The sequence below is a fragment of the Oryctolagus cuniculus genome, chromosome 13 (genome assembly GCF_051225735.1).
Source record: "Oryctolagus cuniculus isolate XC-2025 breed Fujian yellow rabbit chromosome 13, ASM5122573v1, whole genome shotgun sequence".
In the NCBI taxonomy this organism is placed as follows: Eukaryota; Metazoa; Chordata; class Mammalia; order Lagomorpha; family Leporidae; genus Oryctolagus; species Oryctolagus cuniculus.
The window spans coordinates 65,686,790-65,705,517 of record NC_142879.1 but is presented as its reverse complement, the minus strand read 5'-3'; the positions used below and the strand labels follow the sequence as shown (position 1 = coordinate 65,705,517).

The following is an 18,728-nucleotide window of genomic DNA, read 5'->3' as shown; positions in this document are numbered from 1 at the left end:
AAACTCCATTAAAATCAGGATCTGCTTTGATCTGAGATCCAGATGAGATGGGGAAGACACAGAGTTAGAGAGAGAGAGCATGGGCTCCCCAGCCTGGCTGAGCACTGGCCTCTGTGCCCTCCACGGCCCTGTATGGGTCTCTGCCTGGGGATACATACCAGAGCTCCCCAAGTGACCAACTTACCAAGTGCCTAAGGCAAGGCCTGGCGAGCAGATGGCCACAGGTCAGGGTTGAGAAGGCACTACAGGAGGAGTCAAGTAAAAACCGTCGTGGGGGTGTTCCCCTGCCTTCCTTCCTGGGCACTTCAGCTCGCGAACATTCTGGCAACTTCTAGAAACAAGGTTGCTTCTAGACATTTCCTGACATGGTTCTGGGCTTTGCTTGGAGGTGGCTCCTCTGGCTTTTCTGGGGATACAGGGGCCCTGTCTGCTTCCCAAGCCTTCCCTGCTGAGGAAATGTACATCTTCCCGCTGCCTTGTGTGTCTGACTCCAGCCTGGGCTGTGTGGGAACAGCGCTGCCACCCCCTTGTTCATCTCTGTGGCCTTCCAAGTCTTTTCTGCACCAAGCACCTATGTTTCAAAAGCCGAAATGGTGGTCTGTGGTCTTTCAGTCGAGCAGCCAGGGGACACTAACCTTGCCTTTGACCGGCGGGCACTGGGAACCATTCCACAAGCATGGGTGGGGCCCAAGGAAACCCAAGCAGAGCCAGACTGTCACTCACCCAGCTTGGCATGGCCGAAACAGAACACACAGCCGTCGGCTCCGTTGACCACAGACTGGATCACCTCTGCCACGGTTCCGGCACACACTTCAGCCTGCAGACGCGAGGGGAGACGTGAGTGGGGAACGGACCACAGGACTGAGGCACGGTTAAGCGACATTAACAGTGAGTCTGGCTGCTGGGCTGCAGGATCCCAGCTCTGTGTCCCGAATGTCACTGCTTTCCTGGATGGGCTAGCCTCTACCACGGAGCTCTGGGGGAGCTCGCGACCCCTGGGGACCTCCCAGCCCTGGCAAATCTGAGCACCACACACGCTAAGTGCAAATCAGCTAACTGCTAATTCACGGGACCGGGCAGGAGCAGGCTGGGGTAGGGCTGCCTACTCTCCCCTCTTTTGCCATTCTGGCCTCCTGGATGAGGCATTTAAATGCCCCATCAGGGCCCTCTGCTCTCCACATACCCACATTTATGGAATGGACCAGGCTTGGCGGTGGTAAAACAGGTGACAGGCCACTTAGGAGAGATAGTGAGAAACACAGCAGCTCCAAATGCAGGTCTGTGATCTGCCTACTTCCTCTCCCGATCCTGTTCCTGATTTTCAGTCCACGTCTTGTTTTCAAAGCCAGCCTATACTCCCTTCCTACACACACACACACACACATACACACACATTCAATGGACGAAGCCTCGTGGCCACAGGGCAGCCTGTCCCTGCGCATGCGCTCGAGCTGGTGTGCCTGTCTCACCTCCCACTTGTCTACAAACTCCCTGGGCAGGGAACAGGCTCTGGATGGGGTTTGCATGTCCCTACAAACACGCAACACTGCAGTGCTCTGCAAACAACAGGCACTCACTCGGCACGTTCTGTGGCCCAGTGTGGAGCTCTGAGAAATCCCTGAGCAAGAGGACAAGATGCTCCTGTGTCCCATCGCCTGCGTTTCTGTCTGAGGGCTGCCGTCAGGGCCCGGGCGCCTGGCAAGCACGGGGGCTCGGTGTCGCCCGGGCCCTGTGCCTCCCCGTGGGAGTCTGGACCCGGTTAGCCCCGGCCATGAATGCCGTTATTCAGCTCCAGGTTTCAGCAGCACAGTGAACTTAAGTATTTGAAAATCAATTTTCTGGAAAAGCACACACCTAACAACTGCCTATTGTTCCGGGGTGGTCGCCTCAGCAGCGCTGCTGGGGGGTCCTCCTGGGCCACTGGGTGGCAGAACAGGGTTGTGTTCTGGATCTTTCCACTGGGTCTTCCATACCCTCCTGCCCCACCCCAGGATGGAGGCACCGAGCCCTGAGAGTCGGGCAGCAGAATCTCAATGGAATCTGCCAGGCTGAGGCTGCTGCCCCGTGAACTCTGCCCTCTTGGGACACAGAGTGAGATGGGCGTGGGGAGGCTGAGGACCCATCTCGAGCCGTAATTCAGCCGTTTTTGATTTCCGTCACCGGGGTGAGCACTGGCTGTTTGTGGACCACATAGCTGCCACTGTGCCAACTATGCAGAGGCCAGGGGATGGAAGAGACACTGGATGACCTCCGAGGGCCCAGCATGGGACAGCCATGTCCTGGCCAAGTTCTCCCAGCTGTCCACTGAGAAGAGAATGGGCATTGGCTTTTCCATGTGGGGTTAGTTAAGAGCCGAGAGTGGCCCCTTGAGGCCCTCTGCTGTCCCTGCCCTGGGCCTGGAGGGACAGGGAGCCGGCCCAAGGGCAGTCTCTTCCCCCACAGGGCTGAGACGGACACGCACTCCCACCCCCCAGCCAGATTCTGTGACGTCTGTCCCAACAGTGGGCGGCCAGTGACTGCATGAGCCACGTGGCGTATAAGGAGCAAGGAGGAACCAGGCTGTCTGAGTCACTGCTCTGCCTGCGGAGCTGACGTCCTGGGAGACTGGGGGCGACTTCTGCTTGCCAGGCAAGGACCTGAGCACGAGGCCCCTGGGGGGCTTACCTTGGGGGCTGAGCTGGCCCGTGACTGGCAACGTGAGACTAACCCTGATGATGCAACCACAAAAACAGCTAACACTAATTGAGCACTTCCTGCGTTCCTGGCTCTTTTCTAAGCACCTTATGTCTACATTGCAGCAGTGAGCCCCAGCAGCCTGACGAGACCCATTTTTGTCATTTCCTCATTCTGCAGGCCCAGAGAGGCTGAGGCACCTGCCCGAGGACACCAAAGGCTGACGGGAAGCCAGGACACCTGCCCAGGAAAGGGGCCATGAATGTCGGATTGAATCTTTGAGGATCAGTGTCCTTGTCTGCTGGGTAAAAGTGGCACTGCCTCCCTTTACCACCCCACAGAATTCTAGGATGAGTCAGTGGGGTTCATAGATCTGAAACAGCTCAAAAACTGCAATTTAATACAGAAATGAAATTTACTACGACATCAGAAATTTGAACAAAACTGACGCATTCTGAAACGAGTGAAACTGCACCGCTGAGCACACCAGGCTCAGGAACCAAGTGTGAAATCCAAGTAAGACTAGCAATAAAAATGGCTCCTTTTTCTGGAGCAAATCTAAAACTCATTAATAGTCTACGCTTAATTTAGGATTTGCTTTGGAATTCTTACAACTTACTGAGATTTGCTTCTGGAAAGTTTTAATGGTGTTAATTAAATTCTGTGTAGGCCATTTATTAGACTCAGTGTCAGGTTTAAATTACTGAGCCCACTGGGTGGTGGTGCAACATTCACACACACACACACAATATACACCACACACACACACACAAATGTAAGGAAGGGAGAAACCACAGAACGTATGCATGAAGCACTTGGTATTCTGATGGTCAAACTCTGGGGGAACCACAGGCTGCACTTCTTCAAGAATGGAGCCTACATCACATCTGTGTATGTGGGGTACCAGAGCTGTGTGAACTTGGGACTTCCTAGCCTCAGTTCGCAACATGAAGGAAACTAACAGAGGCTGCAAAGGGTCATGACAAGCACCGTCATCCTCAAGTGCTCCTACCAGTTGTGAGCTACCAAGATCACACAGACTTTTCTATCAATCCTGGGAAGTCCTAGAAATGTATTGCAAAGGTACAGGAGTCTGACACCACAACACAGGCAAACCAGGTCGCGGTATACCTGTAACCTAGGTTGTTCACTGGTTTCTTAATTCACTGGAGCTGCTAGAAGCTCCAGTTGCATCATCACTAGGGTCACAACTCACTGCTTGAGCCTGCTCCAGGAATGTTGGCATCGTGCGTCCCAAGCATCCCACACATACAATGCCGGTCGTAGAGTCACACAATGGCGCTGATTCTCCACCCTGCCCCGCGTGGCTCTGCAGCTCTTCCAGTCAAGAGGAGTCTCCTCCCACCCCTTGAATCTGGGCCAACAGATGCAGCAGCAATGATTTTGTGGCAGTTCTGAGCCTAGGCTTCAAGTGGTGTATGTACTTGGGTCCTGGTCATGGACCTGAGAATGAGCCCAGGCTAGCCCGCTGGATGACGATGGCCAGTGTGGAAAAGAAACCAAATGACCTGGTCAGCCTTATCTTGGGCCAACCTAAGAGCAGCCAACCCCCAACATGTGACAAAACCTATGCAAGATCTGCAAAGCTATGCATCCAATGTACAGCTGATCACAGACACGCGTGAGCCAAGCTAGCACCAGAGGAACTGCTCTGCGGATCCACGGCCAATAAACGCTACTGTTTTAAGCACTGGATATTGGCATGGTTGGTACTGCAGCAACAGCTCACAGATCAAAGAGCTACCCCCCTAGCCTCTCTCTTTCCCCTCCACTCTGTACATCCAGGTTTCAAGACCCGTGGCAGCCTGATCAGTTCCTGCACTTCAATTCCTGCCCAGGCCTACAGACCTGCCCACAACCCCAGCGCATTTCTGTAGGGCTCTAGGCCATCAGCTCATTGTAGCCCAGCTGCCCAAAGCTTTTAGCCCACACTCAGAAGCCCAGTTAAGAGCAGAGCCCTAATGGAGCAGCCACCAGCAATTGCCTCCGGCTGTGCCCTGGCCCCCAGCTCTGCTTGCTATCATTCTGTTTCTGAGTGCGGGCCTGGCTGTTTCCCCAACTTTCTTCTCCCTAGGCAAGATGCTCCACTGACACCCAGCACCAAGCTAAGACCCCAGGGGTGTGGCTGCAGGAACTGGTCCATCCCGGAGCTCCAGGCGACGCCCTCCCAGCCACAGGTCCTAGAAGGTAAGACAAGGCTTCTTGAGCCAACACTGCCTGGGCCCCCAAGGTGTGTACCCACCTGAGATGCATCCTGGGGGAAAACCGCATCAAAGGCAAACATCTTCGGAGGAACCTGGCTGCCTCTCTTCGGGAAGGCACCTTGCCCGCCACAAGTCAGGGGATCGTACAGGGTGATCTGCTTCTTCCGGGGGTCCACCTTGAGGAAGGAGCTGGATTCGGAGGTGTCCCGAGCCAAAGTGGAGCAAATGCGGAGCATGACCTTCACCTGTTGGGAAGCACGAGGGAAGAGGACACGGACTAAGGCTCTCCCGCCACGCACGGGAGTCCTCGCATCCTCGTGATGCCGGCACACGCAGCGCGCTGAACTTTCTCTTGATCAGTTATGAAGAAACGCACGAAGAACTGGCAACCTCCTCACTGGGCCACGGGAAACCTGATTTATTTATAATTAGCAGGTGGAATTCTTTTGATACGTCCATTGCTTTAATACCGAGATGGCACACGGTGTTCTTTGTCTTCCTGTTCATATAAATGGAAAATTAACGGTGCCCTAGTGGCCCAATTACAAAGATGAAGAGGTAATCAGGACTGCTAAGCTATAGGGGCTGGTGCTGCTCCCTCGAAGCTTACAGATCAATAAACCCCGCACATAAAAGTTAGCTCTGTAATTTACTCCTTGGCTCGGCTCATCAGGACTCTGGGAGACAAAAATCCACAGTTATTAGTGTCATCATTAAAGGCCTATAAAGTAGCCTGTTTTTAATGGCCAGCATTTGAAATGCGTTCCAAGGGGCAGCCGTGATAAAAGATGGGTCTGCAACATGTTATTTGGGATCCCATTAAGTGAGTGCAGAGGAATTGTCATCTCAGGGAATGAAAGCGCTTCTCTGCAGCCAACAGGAGGCAGTGCCCTTTGACCCACCTTCTGAGTAATTGAACGCAAGCATCTCCAGTGCTCACGCCCAGCCCAGCCCCGGGCCACTCCTAGGAGGGAGCCTGGGGCCTGTGGAAATGGAAAGCGTGCCTGACAAAGCTCAAGTGAGCATAAACCGAGCTGAAGCCGCGCACAAGGCTTTAGGCTGCAGGCCTGAGAAAGGAGCAACCTTTGCTTGCACACCAGTTCTCCTTTCCCATGTTGCCGGTTCAGTGCAGCCTGTGATGGGCACTTTATCTGAGCACCTACTATGTGCCAGGTAGGACGGATGCAAAGATCTGTGCAGTGCACAGGGCAGCAGGGCAGACAGAGGTCGAGACAGACAATTTCAGTAGTAGGAGGTGGCAGCTGTGGAAGGCACGCCCCAGGATTAGTTAGCAGCACCCCGCTGTGTCTTGCCCTCTTTGTCCAATCAGGTGTCAGGGCTGATGAAAACTGTCGTGAGATTTTGGGGGAGGAGGGGTGTGAATGCGTAAATCAAATGTCGCAAACATACAGAAAGGTTCAGAGAAGGACAGGGACTGTATGTGATGGAGCGAAGTCAGCCTCCCGCTTGTCCCAGCCCTGTCTGCTGAGGCATGGGCTTAAGTGGCAGGGTGCAAAGCTGAAGGGGAAACAGTTCAGAGGTCCACGGAAGGAGCCGGGGGTGGCGTGGGGCTGAGCTCTCAGGGTTCGGATCTTGGATCCCCCGCTGTGAGGGCACAGGAGAGGCCTGCCTGTTTCTGAGGGGCTGTGCTGTGCCACGGCTGTGACCGTCATCAACACCATCACATTCTATCCCCCCACTCATCCCTGTGTCAGGGTACTGGTCTTTTACAGCAGAGAGAGCACGTGGCATTGAACTTCTCCCAGATCACTGAGCTACTGGGTGGCAAGGCTGGACTCTGGCCTCACCACGAAAGCCCCCTCTCTACCCATCACGCCAGCTGCCACCTCCCATAAACAGTCAAGCTTCTCAGAGCCTCAGTCTGCTCGCCCATGTAACAGGAAGAACAATGCCAGTCTCACTGGATTACCGGGAGCGTCCAAGGAGCTGACACGGGCAGTGGGGAACGTGGGGCCGAGCACATGTGTGTGTGTGCTCGACTCCTGTTCCTCGTCTGTCCTCCCCCTGGCCTGGCCTCCCTCTGCACCTTCATATCCTACCACGTCCCCATCACAGGGCTCAGGAGAAGGTTCCAGAACCCCCACCACAAACCCTGGATACCATGGGGACCACTACAGATACCAGAGGGCTTCCAACAGATCACAGGAAAAAAATGGCATTAAAAGATAAGTTGACTTGGGTGCAGAAAAGTTTGAAAATCCGTGAACTTTCGGAAGCACCTGGTAGAGCTGGTTATTAAGCCCTGGGCCCATCAGGCTCCTGTTCCTGAAAACTGGCAACTTCCCACTGTGTGCCACTGCACACGGGACTGCCAACCACCATGAGGATCTGCAGCCCATTCTGGCCATTTCCGTGTTCGCTGTGACTTGCTCTGGTCAGCGTGCGTTTCCGTGCGTCTCCCTAGATGTGCCCGGTCACCCGGGAGGTGTGCTAAGAGCCTGTGTTCCAACAGCAGCCGCTGGGAGGTGCATCTCCCAGCCCAGCCTCCGAACGCTGCGAGTCAAGGCCAGGCAGAACTGATGGAGCCGCATGGCCCACCGCTTTTCTATTTCACAATTTGGCATGCAATTTCTGGGTAACGAGAGGTGCTGAATGTAAAGTATGAGCTAAGGCAGGCAGGGGCCTCCAGGAGAAGCAGGGCAGAGGGGGCTGCCTTAGTGACTCATTTGTCCAGGAGGCGCGCTCCTGCATCTTAATGAGGCTGCATTTTTTGCACACCAGCTGAAGCCCCAGCCGCCAGCCTGGCCAAGGAGATACACAGGTCTTTAAGATGCCCTTGAACTCTGGGCTGGAGAATATGCCACACTCCCTTCTTTTCTTTGCAGCTCATTTAAATAAATGGAGATTTTTTTTTCCCTTCCCACCCTCAAGGAAGGGAATTGGGTTTTTCTGCTTGAGCTCTTTTGTGTCATTGTTCCTTCAGTACAACACTCCACTTCCTGCTTAATCCTCCGTAATTCAAGTGCTTAGGAGAAACCACTTGTGATCCCCGGAAGTCTCTTGGACTTCTTGCCAGGAGGTCCTGTTTTGCTACCAACGCCATGAGGGTCTCGGCAGCATCTTCAGGCCCTCTCTTCCTGGCTGCTCTGTGCAGGGGGTCCGAGCAATTGATAATACACCCAGCCTTCTCCCCAGCTCTCAGGGCTGAGGGATCCCTGCTCTCTCACCCCCACAGGTGGGCTGGCAGGTTTTGTGATGCAGAAAGCACCAGAACAATCCAAGTTCCAGCAAGGAGGAGGTCCTGATGCTGATCCGGGCAGGAGGGGAGCTGCCTCTCCTGCACCACCTTCCCCACTGCCTGGGACCCCCCTTTGCCTCATTTGTCGAATTATCCAGCGGATGGTGCGAGACAGCTGTTGCTCCGGGCCCCAGTTGTTCGTACGTACTGCTCATTAATCATGTCCTCCCGGATGGCACCAGGGACTGCGGGAGAAAGCAACGGTGGGCGAGATGTCGCCGGGAGAGGCAGAGCCTCGCCATGAACTGCACAAGCACTCCATCAACACGGAGGCGGCCGCCGCCTGCCACACGGCCTTATTGGAGGCTAATGAGGAGCAGGCCCCGTCATCAGTCAGTGCTGCCGCAGCACACGGCCCTGCTGGCCCCGAGACACACAGCACAGCCACGCGGCGGGCTCCGAGCAAGGCCCTCCGTCTCCTGTCCCTGGACCCAGGGGCTGGCCAGCTGGGGGACTTCCCCAGACCTCAGACCGTGAGGCTCAGGGGGACTTTTGGCAAATGGGGCCACTTGAAGGATGCCTCACCCATCAGAGAAAGACCCCAGACGAGGCTACGGTGGGAGGAAGACGGCTCAGCGACCAACCTTGTGTGTGAGCTTTGCTTAAACTCTTCAGGAGGGCCCACATAACATAGATACATATAACATAACATAGATACACATAATGCACAGGCAGGCTGCTCTGGGACCTGTGTCCTGGGCACAAGAAATGCTCCGGGAAGTACACAGGTGATCACCAACACACTTTCTTCTACAAGGTTCTAGCAAACAGTGAAGTCTACCATTCACATCTTCTGATTCCTTCATGTTTCTATATTACATGTTGAAAGATTTATTCAAGAAGCAGAGAGAAGGAGAGAGGGAGAGACAGAGAGAAAGAGATCTTCCGTCCATCCACTGGTTCACTCCCCAGTAATAATAAATAAATAAATAATAAAATCAGCTCAGCAGGAGAAACCGGTCAAGATGCAGATGGGCTAATTTAATCACAAATAGCATGGACATCAGTTTTGTCTTCATCCCAGCAATGCTGGAATTACTTTAAGGCTTTCACATCTGTTGCTGAGTTCCCAAAACGTGTCTAGAAATTGTTCTCCAAGGTAAACCAAAAGCAAGTAAGATGGGGTGGTCAGGACCCACCAGCCGTGAGGAAGTGGGAAGAGTAAGAGTCGGAAGGGGTCCCCGCACCAAGGGGTCATGGCATGAGACAGCTCAGCCGGCCCGCAGCCCTCCACCCCAGGACCTGCTTCCTTCCCACTGGGCGTACGCAGTGACAGCAGCCATGGGAGGCCCCACAGTGGGTGTGAGCTGTGGAAACACTGAGCACCCTGACTCTCAGCCTCGGGTGAGGGGGAGCCAAAGGCTGGGTAAAAGACCACGGTGGAGGGGCAGGCCTGCCTACGAGGTCGGGGTGAGAAGTCCTGGGCCCTCGTTGGGATGCATCAGGAGGCCTTTCCTGTGTTGCATGGATCTCTGGGCGGGATTCAGCAGTGGAGAAACTTGCAAGGATAACAAAAGGGTGCATGGAGCGGGTGTCTCCTCACTGTAGGTTAGGGGAGAGGCGGGAACCAGGACCACTGAGTAGATAAGTGACGGAGGTGTGGGTCTTTGCTTTCTTATCTTAAACAAAGGCTCTGCTGTCCCACCTCCCTTGAGGACAGTTGTAAAAAACCAGAGATAAAAATGGACCAGACAGCAGCCTCCAGATATAACCCTTTGATACCTTAGGAAGAGTTGGGGAGAGAGGAAGGGAAGGAGACTGGGGTGGGGGGTGCAGAAAGACACGTGCATTCACTGTCTTCATATCCCCTCCTAAAGCAGACGTTCTGCATCTCATCAACAACACAAGAAGCCTCTCTCCTGGTCCTAATATTAAAAATCAAAGCACACACTTCAGTGAACAAACTCGTCCAGGACAAGCCAGACCAAGTCACCTTCCCACTCCCCCTGCCAGGATGAAACACACGTGGCCGGCTTCCGTTTTGGGTAAGGCAGAGTCCTCCATGCAAACTGTGGCAGAGCGCGCAGAAGGGAAGTGTGGGATTGCCATCCTCCACTCCTCCCGGTTCTGTCTTGATGAGGCCTTGTGATGTATGTGCCCCTGCTGGCCGCTTACGGAACATTCCCGGGCATTCCAAGTGAGAGGACTGGACAGACAGGAAACCCAAACAAATGGACAGTGCTCGAAACATGTTCCCAACATATTCACTTTTCTGAGCTACCAGGAAATTCAAGGGATTCGGAAGCCTCCCTGTCCTGGGCACTATTACATCCTGACAGATCCATCACAAATGGTTTGGATGAAGTGCCGATTTCTAACCACACACTACAAGGGATTAAGGGTGTGATCCTCTGGCCATTATTTAAGCAACTTCCTCCTTTTCAAATAATATAACGTAAGATTATATTGCTAACCCCTCAATGGCACACTGAGCTCCATAAACATGAACTTCCTTCCCCATTTTCATTTACCCAGTGTGCCTGGAGGGGTGACACGCAACAGTGCTAAAGTCAATTAACCTCCAGTTTTATCAAAGGAGAGGGTGAAATAGTTCCCAGAAAAATTCTAGAAATGATTTGATATTACTTTTTCTTTTTTTTTTAAAGATTTATTTATTTGAAAAGTAGAGTAACACAGAGAGACAGAGAGAGAGAGATCTTCCATCCACAGGTTCACTCCCCAGATGGCCATGATGATTGGCACTGGACCAGGCTGAAGCCATGAGCCAGGAGCTTCTTCCAGGTCTCCCACGTGGGTGGCAGGGGCTCAAGGACTTGGGCCATTGTTCAGTGCTTCCACAGGTTCATTAGCAGGTAGCTGGATTAGAAATGGAGCAGCCAGGACTTGAACTGCTGCTCTGATACGGAATCTGGCATCTTAGACAGCAGCTTAACCCACTGTGCCACATTGCTGGCCCTGAAATTACTTTTTCTGATGGATGATCTTTATGATTTCATGGGACTGGAAGGTTCTAGAACATTTTTAGGGACCAAATGCATCATTCGCCAGATAGTAAGTGATCTTGGAAGTCTGCAATAACTCCAATACTAGGAAATACAGGGGAGAACCAGGAAGGTCAAAGGTCGTAACCCTCAGATTTACAGGGAGCTGTCAAACATGTCTTACCAAGCCATCATCCCAGCAAACCACAGTTCCCAACACAGAATCACAGAGCCGCATCAGAGGGGACCCCGGGGCCTTCCAGCCACAGTTCAGTCATTAGTCACAGACCCAAACCAAACTGATTGGATTCCTTTGCGTGAAAACTCAACGATAATCCTACATGGCACTTTCCACAATGACGTGGCTACAGTCACCTGAACACCCAGGGCCCTTTGATCCACAGCTGAGTCTGGGGGAGACGGAGGGAGCAGGAGGCTGAGGGGCACCCCACGTCTATTTGGGGAATGTGTCTATTGCACGCTGACAAGATCCACCAGTCCGTCAGCTATCAGCACCACCGCCGCAACTTCTGTGCAAGTTTTACAGAGCTCTTATACCTTACAGAGGCCATCGCGTACCCATTTTCCATTTGGTTTCCCCCACAACAGCTGTGTTAAGGAAATATGACGACAACTATTATCACTGTGATCCCTACTTTGAAGCAAAGGACACTGAAGTCGAATATACTTCAGCTGCTTGCCCACCACCCGGCAGTGGCCTGTGACCAGTTCTTCCTAGCAAGAGCAGCCTGGGTGGCAGCCAGCGCTGAACCACGGCTAAGGAGACTGGGTGGGCGGCTGGCTTCTCCAAGATGCCAGCAGGTGAGCTCGTGTGGTGCCAGACAGCAAATAATGAGCAGCAATGCCATCAGAGAGGGGAGATTGACACGCTTAAACGCTGGGCTGGGAAAGTGACAAGTGGTGGCACAATAGAGCCGAGCGCGAGGAAGCGTGTGCAAGGCCAGAAAATGGAGCTGGTAATGAGCTGTACTCAACAAAGAGGTGGGGGAAGAAAATTCCCCAAAGCTCTTCATCAACATGCAATCTGTCATGAGGCAAGCCCAGCAAGGGACTGCAGTGCTGGGGGAGGGAGCATGAATCCAAGGCAAGAGCCCTGCCCCGGGAGGCACCGCTAATGGCCGGGCAGCCTGTGGGAGCAGAGTCCCTCACGCCAATTAGCAGGCTGGGGAAAGAGCCCGCCAGGCTACGAGGAGGAAGACAGGGGCGTCTCCCGGGCCAGTCTGTTGGAAAGGACTGGACTGACAGTGGCCTCTTTAGAAGAGGCTCCATCTCGTAGCTCACTGTATTAGGGGACTTATTTTCAATGGATGAGCTAGTGCGACGATGCACCCTGAGACAGGCACCCCCCGGTCTGCAGTGATGCGGGATACGGGACGCCCTGGCTGAGCCCTTCCAGTGTCAAGGGCACTCGTCCTCACAACCGCATTCTCTCTGTGACCTACGTGGGGGGCGGCCCGGAGGCTGCACTGTTTACTGGTGTGTGTTCACAGACGAGTGATTCCTCCTGCTCTGTGCCACGTCTATAAACTGGTCATCATAACAGCACCGCCCTAGCTGGGTGGCCGTGCTCATTACAAGAGCAAATGCCAGTAGTCGCCCTTTCAGCAGCGCCTGCTTCTGCTACATAGCGAGTGCTCCACAAACACCAGCTAGCAGTACTTTGTTGTTATCATGGAGGCCGCTGAGTCTACGGGAAAGCTCTGAACTCGGCCGGACCCTGGCTCTTGGTAGCCGTGTGACCATGGCCGTATTGTTTTAGCCAGGTTTCCTCATCAGAAAAGTGGAGCTAATCATCCCTGTCCTGAAGAATGTACATGACTGTGATGCAAATAACCGTTCTAAGCACTCACCACCAAGTAGCTCCTCAGTAAGTAACGGTTCTGGGCGCACGGAGCCCACACGCACGCTGGCCATGGAGGAGCCCCGGTCCTCGGGAAAGCAGCAGGTGTTCGCTGCCCAAGGAGACCAGGTAACCTGGTCACTAGATTCTAACTGTCTTGTGCCCACAGGACAGAGGCAGATCCCACGTTCTCCAACCTCACCCACTGTTCTCAATGCAAGGTTAAGTTTGGGTCTCCCGACTTCCAACCACTTTCACTTTTTGCTGACTCTGGGTAAATAATGGGTGATAACTGGAGATTTTTCTGAATACTGTGCAGAAACATTACTATTGCTAATAACACTCATTCGAAAGATAAAACGGCATGGAAGGAATTTTCGAGAAAAGCAGCAGGGGCCACCCTGCAATCAGACTTCCTTGTGATGTGCTCTTCACACTTACTGCCAACACAGAGCCCGTTTGCTGTTGAAGCTGGCTCATGTGTTTCCACTGAGGAGCTAAATAGCAGATTTGCCAGGATGCAGCCAAGGCTCCGGGGCTGATGCAGGCCATTCTGTTACCAGCAACGCCGCTGGCGTGCAGGGCACGGGACTAAGGGGGCGCTGGTTTTCCCTGCCTCTTTATGAGAAACAGGAAGCCTTCAGCTTGCTACCGGCCACTCGATTTAGGACCTTCTGCACCTCACAGCCTGCTCCTCCCCGGCCCCAGGAACTGCAATATCCCGCTGCTTTTGGCCTTTGACCAAGATAAATCAAACCCAGAACTCTGAAAATAAGTAACCCAGCCAGGTGTCTGTCTAGAAATGCTAGCTACCAAGACCCACTGTGGAATCTGCCAAAGCACCGGAATCACAGCCGAGCTATCGGAACACAAAGGGAGACCTGCAATTGCCTGCACACTAGGAACACATCTTTCTGGCATTCATCCCCCAAGTCCATTTTCTAACACTGGCTTCTAGGGATGCTCTCAGTGCGGGCTCTCAAGTTCTACTAAATGTGCTCTTCTCCCAGGAGATGGTAATGGTGTTCCTGGTAGAAACACGTACAGAGGAGACCTGCACAGAACCCAGGCGCCTGCCTCAGCCTGAGACCCTAGTGCCGCATGGGAATAGGGGGCCGGCAGCCTTTCAAGCCCACGACCAAGGCGTGGAGCTTGGCCATGGGACAGAAGGCGTTTGTCTCAGCGCTGCAGAGTCCCTGCAACGGAGTGTTTCCCAGCCTGAGTTCCAGGAAGGAGTGGAGGGAGGAAACCAAGAAAGCAAGGGAATCGCCCGAGTAAGATAAAAGAACCAGAGAGAGCCTTTGGGTGCCGGGGTTGAAATCCGGAACAGTCTAACCTGCAGTTTCGGAGTCCGCTACACTGAGCGTCCACCGCTGCCTGACACGCACTCAGCAGGCTACCACACAGCACTCCCACCCTCACGTCCTCCTGGCACTAAAAGAGGACAGAAGCGGGAGGAAGGAGGACAAGCGAAGTCCTGGTCCCAAGTCCCTGGGCAAGTCAGAGAGATTTTCATTCCCATTCAACCAATAAATCAGGCACAGCAAGAGAGCGCAGCAGCCACGATCGCCCCGCATTCTCTCACCGTGAGTTCCTCCAGAGTCCCGCGCTCCTCCGCGGTGCACCTGCTCAGCTCCACTACGCATGCGCTGGAATACACCCTCTGCACGAAGCCCTAGCCAGGGCTGTGAGCGGCGGGGACACGGATGGAGACACAGGAGGGTCCACGCACCCAAAAAAAAAAAAAAAAAAAAAAAGAAAGAAAAGAAAAAAAAAAAAAAGGCCTTGGCGGCTTGTCCCTGCAGCAGCTACTTTTTTTTTTTTTTTTTTTCAACTTGTAGGCTGGGAACTAAAGCAACTGAAATTCTCTCCAAGGAGCCCAAGCTTACTGCTGCCTCCTAGCCAGAAGGGCTGCAGGGATTCTGGGTAGAGGGGACAGCCTGGGGGAGGTCAGGGGCCTGGGGCTGGCGAGGGGCTGAGTGAGGCCCAGCCACAGGGAGAGGAGACTGCTCCTGCCACCCCACCCTACCCACAGCGAGGCCAGCTGCCCACGGCCCCTTCAGCTCTCCCTCCACGTTGTCAGAGAAGCCCCCACTGGCAGCAGAGGCCCAGTTCAAAGCAGAATGGTGACGTTCTACCTGGTCACGTGTTTGTTCTTTCTTGGCAAAATGTGTGTGCGGAATACTTGGAGGTTAAGGAAGGGGTTCCAAGCAAATGGGGTGTGATCCTACCCACAGTGTTCTCCAGGTGCCCTAGGCAACACCGAGAAGTAGCAGCGAGGCCAATGCAAGGCCTGTCCCCATACCCCCGCCATGCTAATCCTGTTTGCCCGGAGTGCGCACTGCGGAGGCAGCCCGAGAGGGCAGCTTTCCCTCGGTGGCTGAGGGGCTGCGAGGCCTTTAATGAAAGGCACCTGATCAATAAGGCCGCTTCCTGCACTTGAGAATGTGAAAGGCTCCCCAGCCTGCTGCCTCTAAGGGAAATGTCAGAAGCATTTATCACGCACCGGGACGGATGGTTTGCAGCTGGAGCCCAGCGCCGGCGCCTAACCCTCCCTCTGCCCACTGGGTTCCTCGCCGGGCCCCTGTGCAGCAGAAGGAACCCGCTTCCTTCTGAGAGGGGAATGCAGGCACAGCACGCTGCTGTCCACTAACTAGAGCATTGTGCACAGTTGGTCTTCTTAGATTTGGACACCCAAGTCTACAAGAACCTTGCCCAAGGAGCAAGGACTCGAGGGAGAAATGACCAGAGACGCTGTTTGCTGACCACCCTAAACCAGGGTGGTGGGTACGCACTCAGATCACCCAGATCACCCAGATCGCCCAGATCGGAGCCCCTTCCCTTCTTCAGGATGCATCTGATGAGGACCTCATCTTCTTGTTTTAAAAGATCCATTTATTTGAAAGGCAGAGCAACAGAGAGAAGGACACACACACACACAGGGAGAGAAAAAGAAAGAGAGAGAGGGAGGGAGAGAGAGAGAATCTTACATTTGCTGATTCACTCCCCAAATGCCTACAACAACCAGAACTAGACCAGGCTGAAGCCAGGAACCTGGAACGTCTTCAGGTCTCCCATGTGGGTGCAGGGGCCCAAGCACTTGGACTTTCTTCCATTGCCTTCCCAGGCACATTAGCAGGAACCTGGGTCAGAAGCAGAGCAGCCAGGACTTGAAGCAGCACTCAGATACAGGATGCTGGTGTTGCAAGAGGTGGCTTAACCCACTGTGCCGCAACGCCGGCCCAAGCACCTCTTCTCAGTCTGGGCCAGTTACCATACGAGGCTTTGGGGTTATAAAGAGCTCAGAAAACAGTTGCCAGATGAGACAAAAAGAAACATGATAGAGAAGCAGAGAAGGGCTCTGAACTGGGGCACAGCCAGGTCTCAAACAGGCAGTGGCTTATGATCAGAGAGCAGGGCCCAGGGAGGGGTCACGGAGATGATGACAGGTGAGACTTGGTACCAGCTGGGTGCTCACCGTGGGCAGAGTGCACAGAGGATTGGGGCTGGCCGGTGTCGTGCAGCACGCTGCCCAGCTTCTCCAGGCCTCAGTTCCCACATCAGGAGGGTGGACGTGGAGCGAGTGCCTCCACCTGAAGGAAGGTACTAGGAGATCCAGAGACGATGCACACGAGACGCTTGGCAACGAGCCGAGCACATGGCAAGGGCCCAGTGAGGCTCCCACTGTACCAGACTCCGTGGTGTGGAATGGGCAGGGTGGACAGAGGAAAGACGTCTGGTTGGACAAACAAGTGAATGCAAGGCTGTGGAGAGCGCTCTTTTCCAGATGGACATGTAAAGCCACTGGGAGGGCCCCGGGCCCCACCCCCTTGTGACGGCACACCACTCCCATCTGTCCTGGCTTCTCCCATCTGTGAAAGTCTTCCCACCTGGGGTGGTACAAGGTTAAGGATGAAGCTTTTTAAAAAGATTTATTGATTTATTTGAAAGAATTACAGAGAGAGAAATAGCTCTTCCATCCACTGATTCATTCCCCAGATGGCCGTAATGGCCAGGGCTGGGCCAGACCAGAGCCAGGAGCTTCATCCAGGTCTCCCACGTGGATGGCAGGGGCCCAAGCACTTGGGGCATCTTCCGCTGCTTTCCCAGGCACACATTAGCAGGGAGCTGGATCAGAAGTGGAGCAGCCTGGACATGAACCAGCACCTCTCTGGGATGCTGGCAACGCAGGCGGCAGCTTTACCAGCAACACCACAGAGCCGGCCCTGCAACCTACACTTCCACAGCGTGGCATTTTAAAACGTGCCAACTGCTTGTTCCATGAGCCTGCCTTGGGGACGTGTCGCTGACACACAGATGTGCAGAATTAGAAAGTAGCTGTATGCGTATGCACTGGGCACTGGCAACAACGACGTGACTTGACAGGAAAGATAATGAATCAGCCAGCCAACAGATCAATATTTATTAATGCTGATGAGCACTGCACTCTCTTTTATGTAGGAAAGTGAGGGACGACAAAATATTTAAATTCAAGGGGGGGAATCAAAGCTGGATCTGCTTCAGAACACTCCAGAAGAGAACACGTGTTTTACAGCAGCGCACATAAATCCACGGGATGCAGATGCCTGGGTCCAGCCGTAGCACACCCTGGATGGGCAGGTGCTAGGGAGCTGCCTGGAAGACCTCCTCCTTCTCCAGGAGAGGAGGAAGAGCAGCTCTGGCTCCTGTCCCCCAGGGCTGCAGGGTAGCTGCCTGCCCCGGCATTCTGCATCCTGACTTGAACTCCAAGGGAGTGATGGTTATCATCTCAGAAGTGGGACGGCACAGGTTCTTTCCTTTGGAAACTTGGATAGAGGACTTGGCCCCCTAATCCGGCTCCCTTCACACATTTTCATTTAAGTTACAGCAATGGTACTCCAGAAAGTTTGTGGGAAAATGAAGTTACAAGTTAAGTTTCTTTTGGTACAATTTTTTTAATAATACTCATTTCCATGCACTTTTTGAGGACCCCTCCTATGTGTAGATTTTAATATCCAAACTCATGTTTTCATTCCATTTTCCATGAACTTTTTGAATACCATGATTTAGGATGAAGGGAATTGGTTTCATAGAAGTTTTCTTTTCTTTTTTTTTTTTAATTTGAAAGGCAGAGGCAGAGAGACAGAGAGAAATCTTGCATCTGCTGGTTAACTCCCCACATTGCCACAACAGCCAGGGCTGGGCCAGGCCAAAGCCAGGAGCCAGAAGTTTCTTCTGGATCTCCCATGTGGGTGCAGGGGCCCAAGAACTTGGGCCATCATCCACTGCGTACCCAGACATATTAACAGGGAGCTGGATCAGAAGTGCAGCAGGTGGGACTTGAACCAGTGCGCATATGGGATGCAGGCACTGCAGGTGGTGGGTTTACCTGATATGCCACAGGACCTGCCCGGAATTTTCTTACTTAAGCACAATGGTTCTCAGACTTTACCTATTTTTTTTTTACAGGCAGAGTTAGATAGTGAGAGAGACAGAGAGAAAGGTCTTCCTTCCGTTGGTTCACCCCCTAAATGGCCGCCATGGCTGGTGTACTGCGCCGATCCGAAGCCAGGAGCCAGGTGCTTCTTCCTGGTCTCCCATGCAAGTGCAGGAAGGCATCCTCCACTGCCTTCCCAGGCCACAGCAGAGAGCTGGACTGGCTCTTAAGAGGAGCAACTGGGACAGAACCAGCACCCCAAGTGGGACTAGAACCTGGAGTGCTGGTGCCACAGTGAGCCGTGGTGCCAGCCAGACTTTACCTATTGAAACACAGATTGTGGGTCACAGAT

General features: G+C 53.5%; 1 protein-coding gene across 3 annotated transcripts in view; it reads right to left on the bottom strand.

The window, feature by feature from the left end:
• KIF26B (kinesin family member 26B) overlaps positions 1-18,728 on the bottom strand; it is a 513,525-nt gene that overhangs the window by 88,187 nt on the left and 406,610 nt on the right. For 2 of the 3 annotated variants that reach the window (XM_051820805.3, XM_008268164.5), the window contains 2 exons: positions 4,937-5,143; positions 724-817 (listed from right to left, as the gene is read on the bottom strand). In XM_051820805.3, the coding sequence (XP_051676765.3) occupies positions 724-817; positions 4,937-5,143 (301 nt within the window). Of the gene's footprint in view, positions 1-723; positions 818-4,936; positions 5,144-16,438; positions 16,674-18,728 lie in introns of those variants that run through there. The other variant, XM_089311669.1, reaches the window with a different exon arrangement.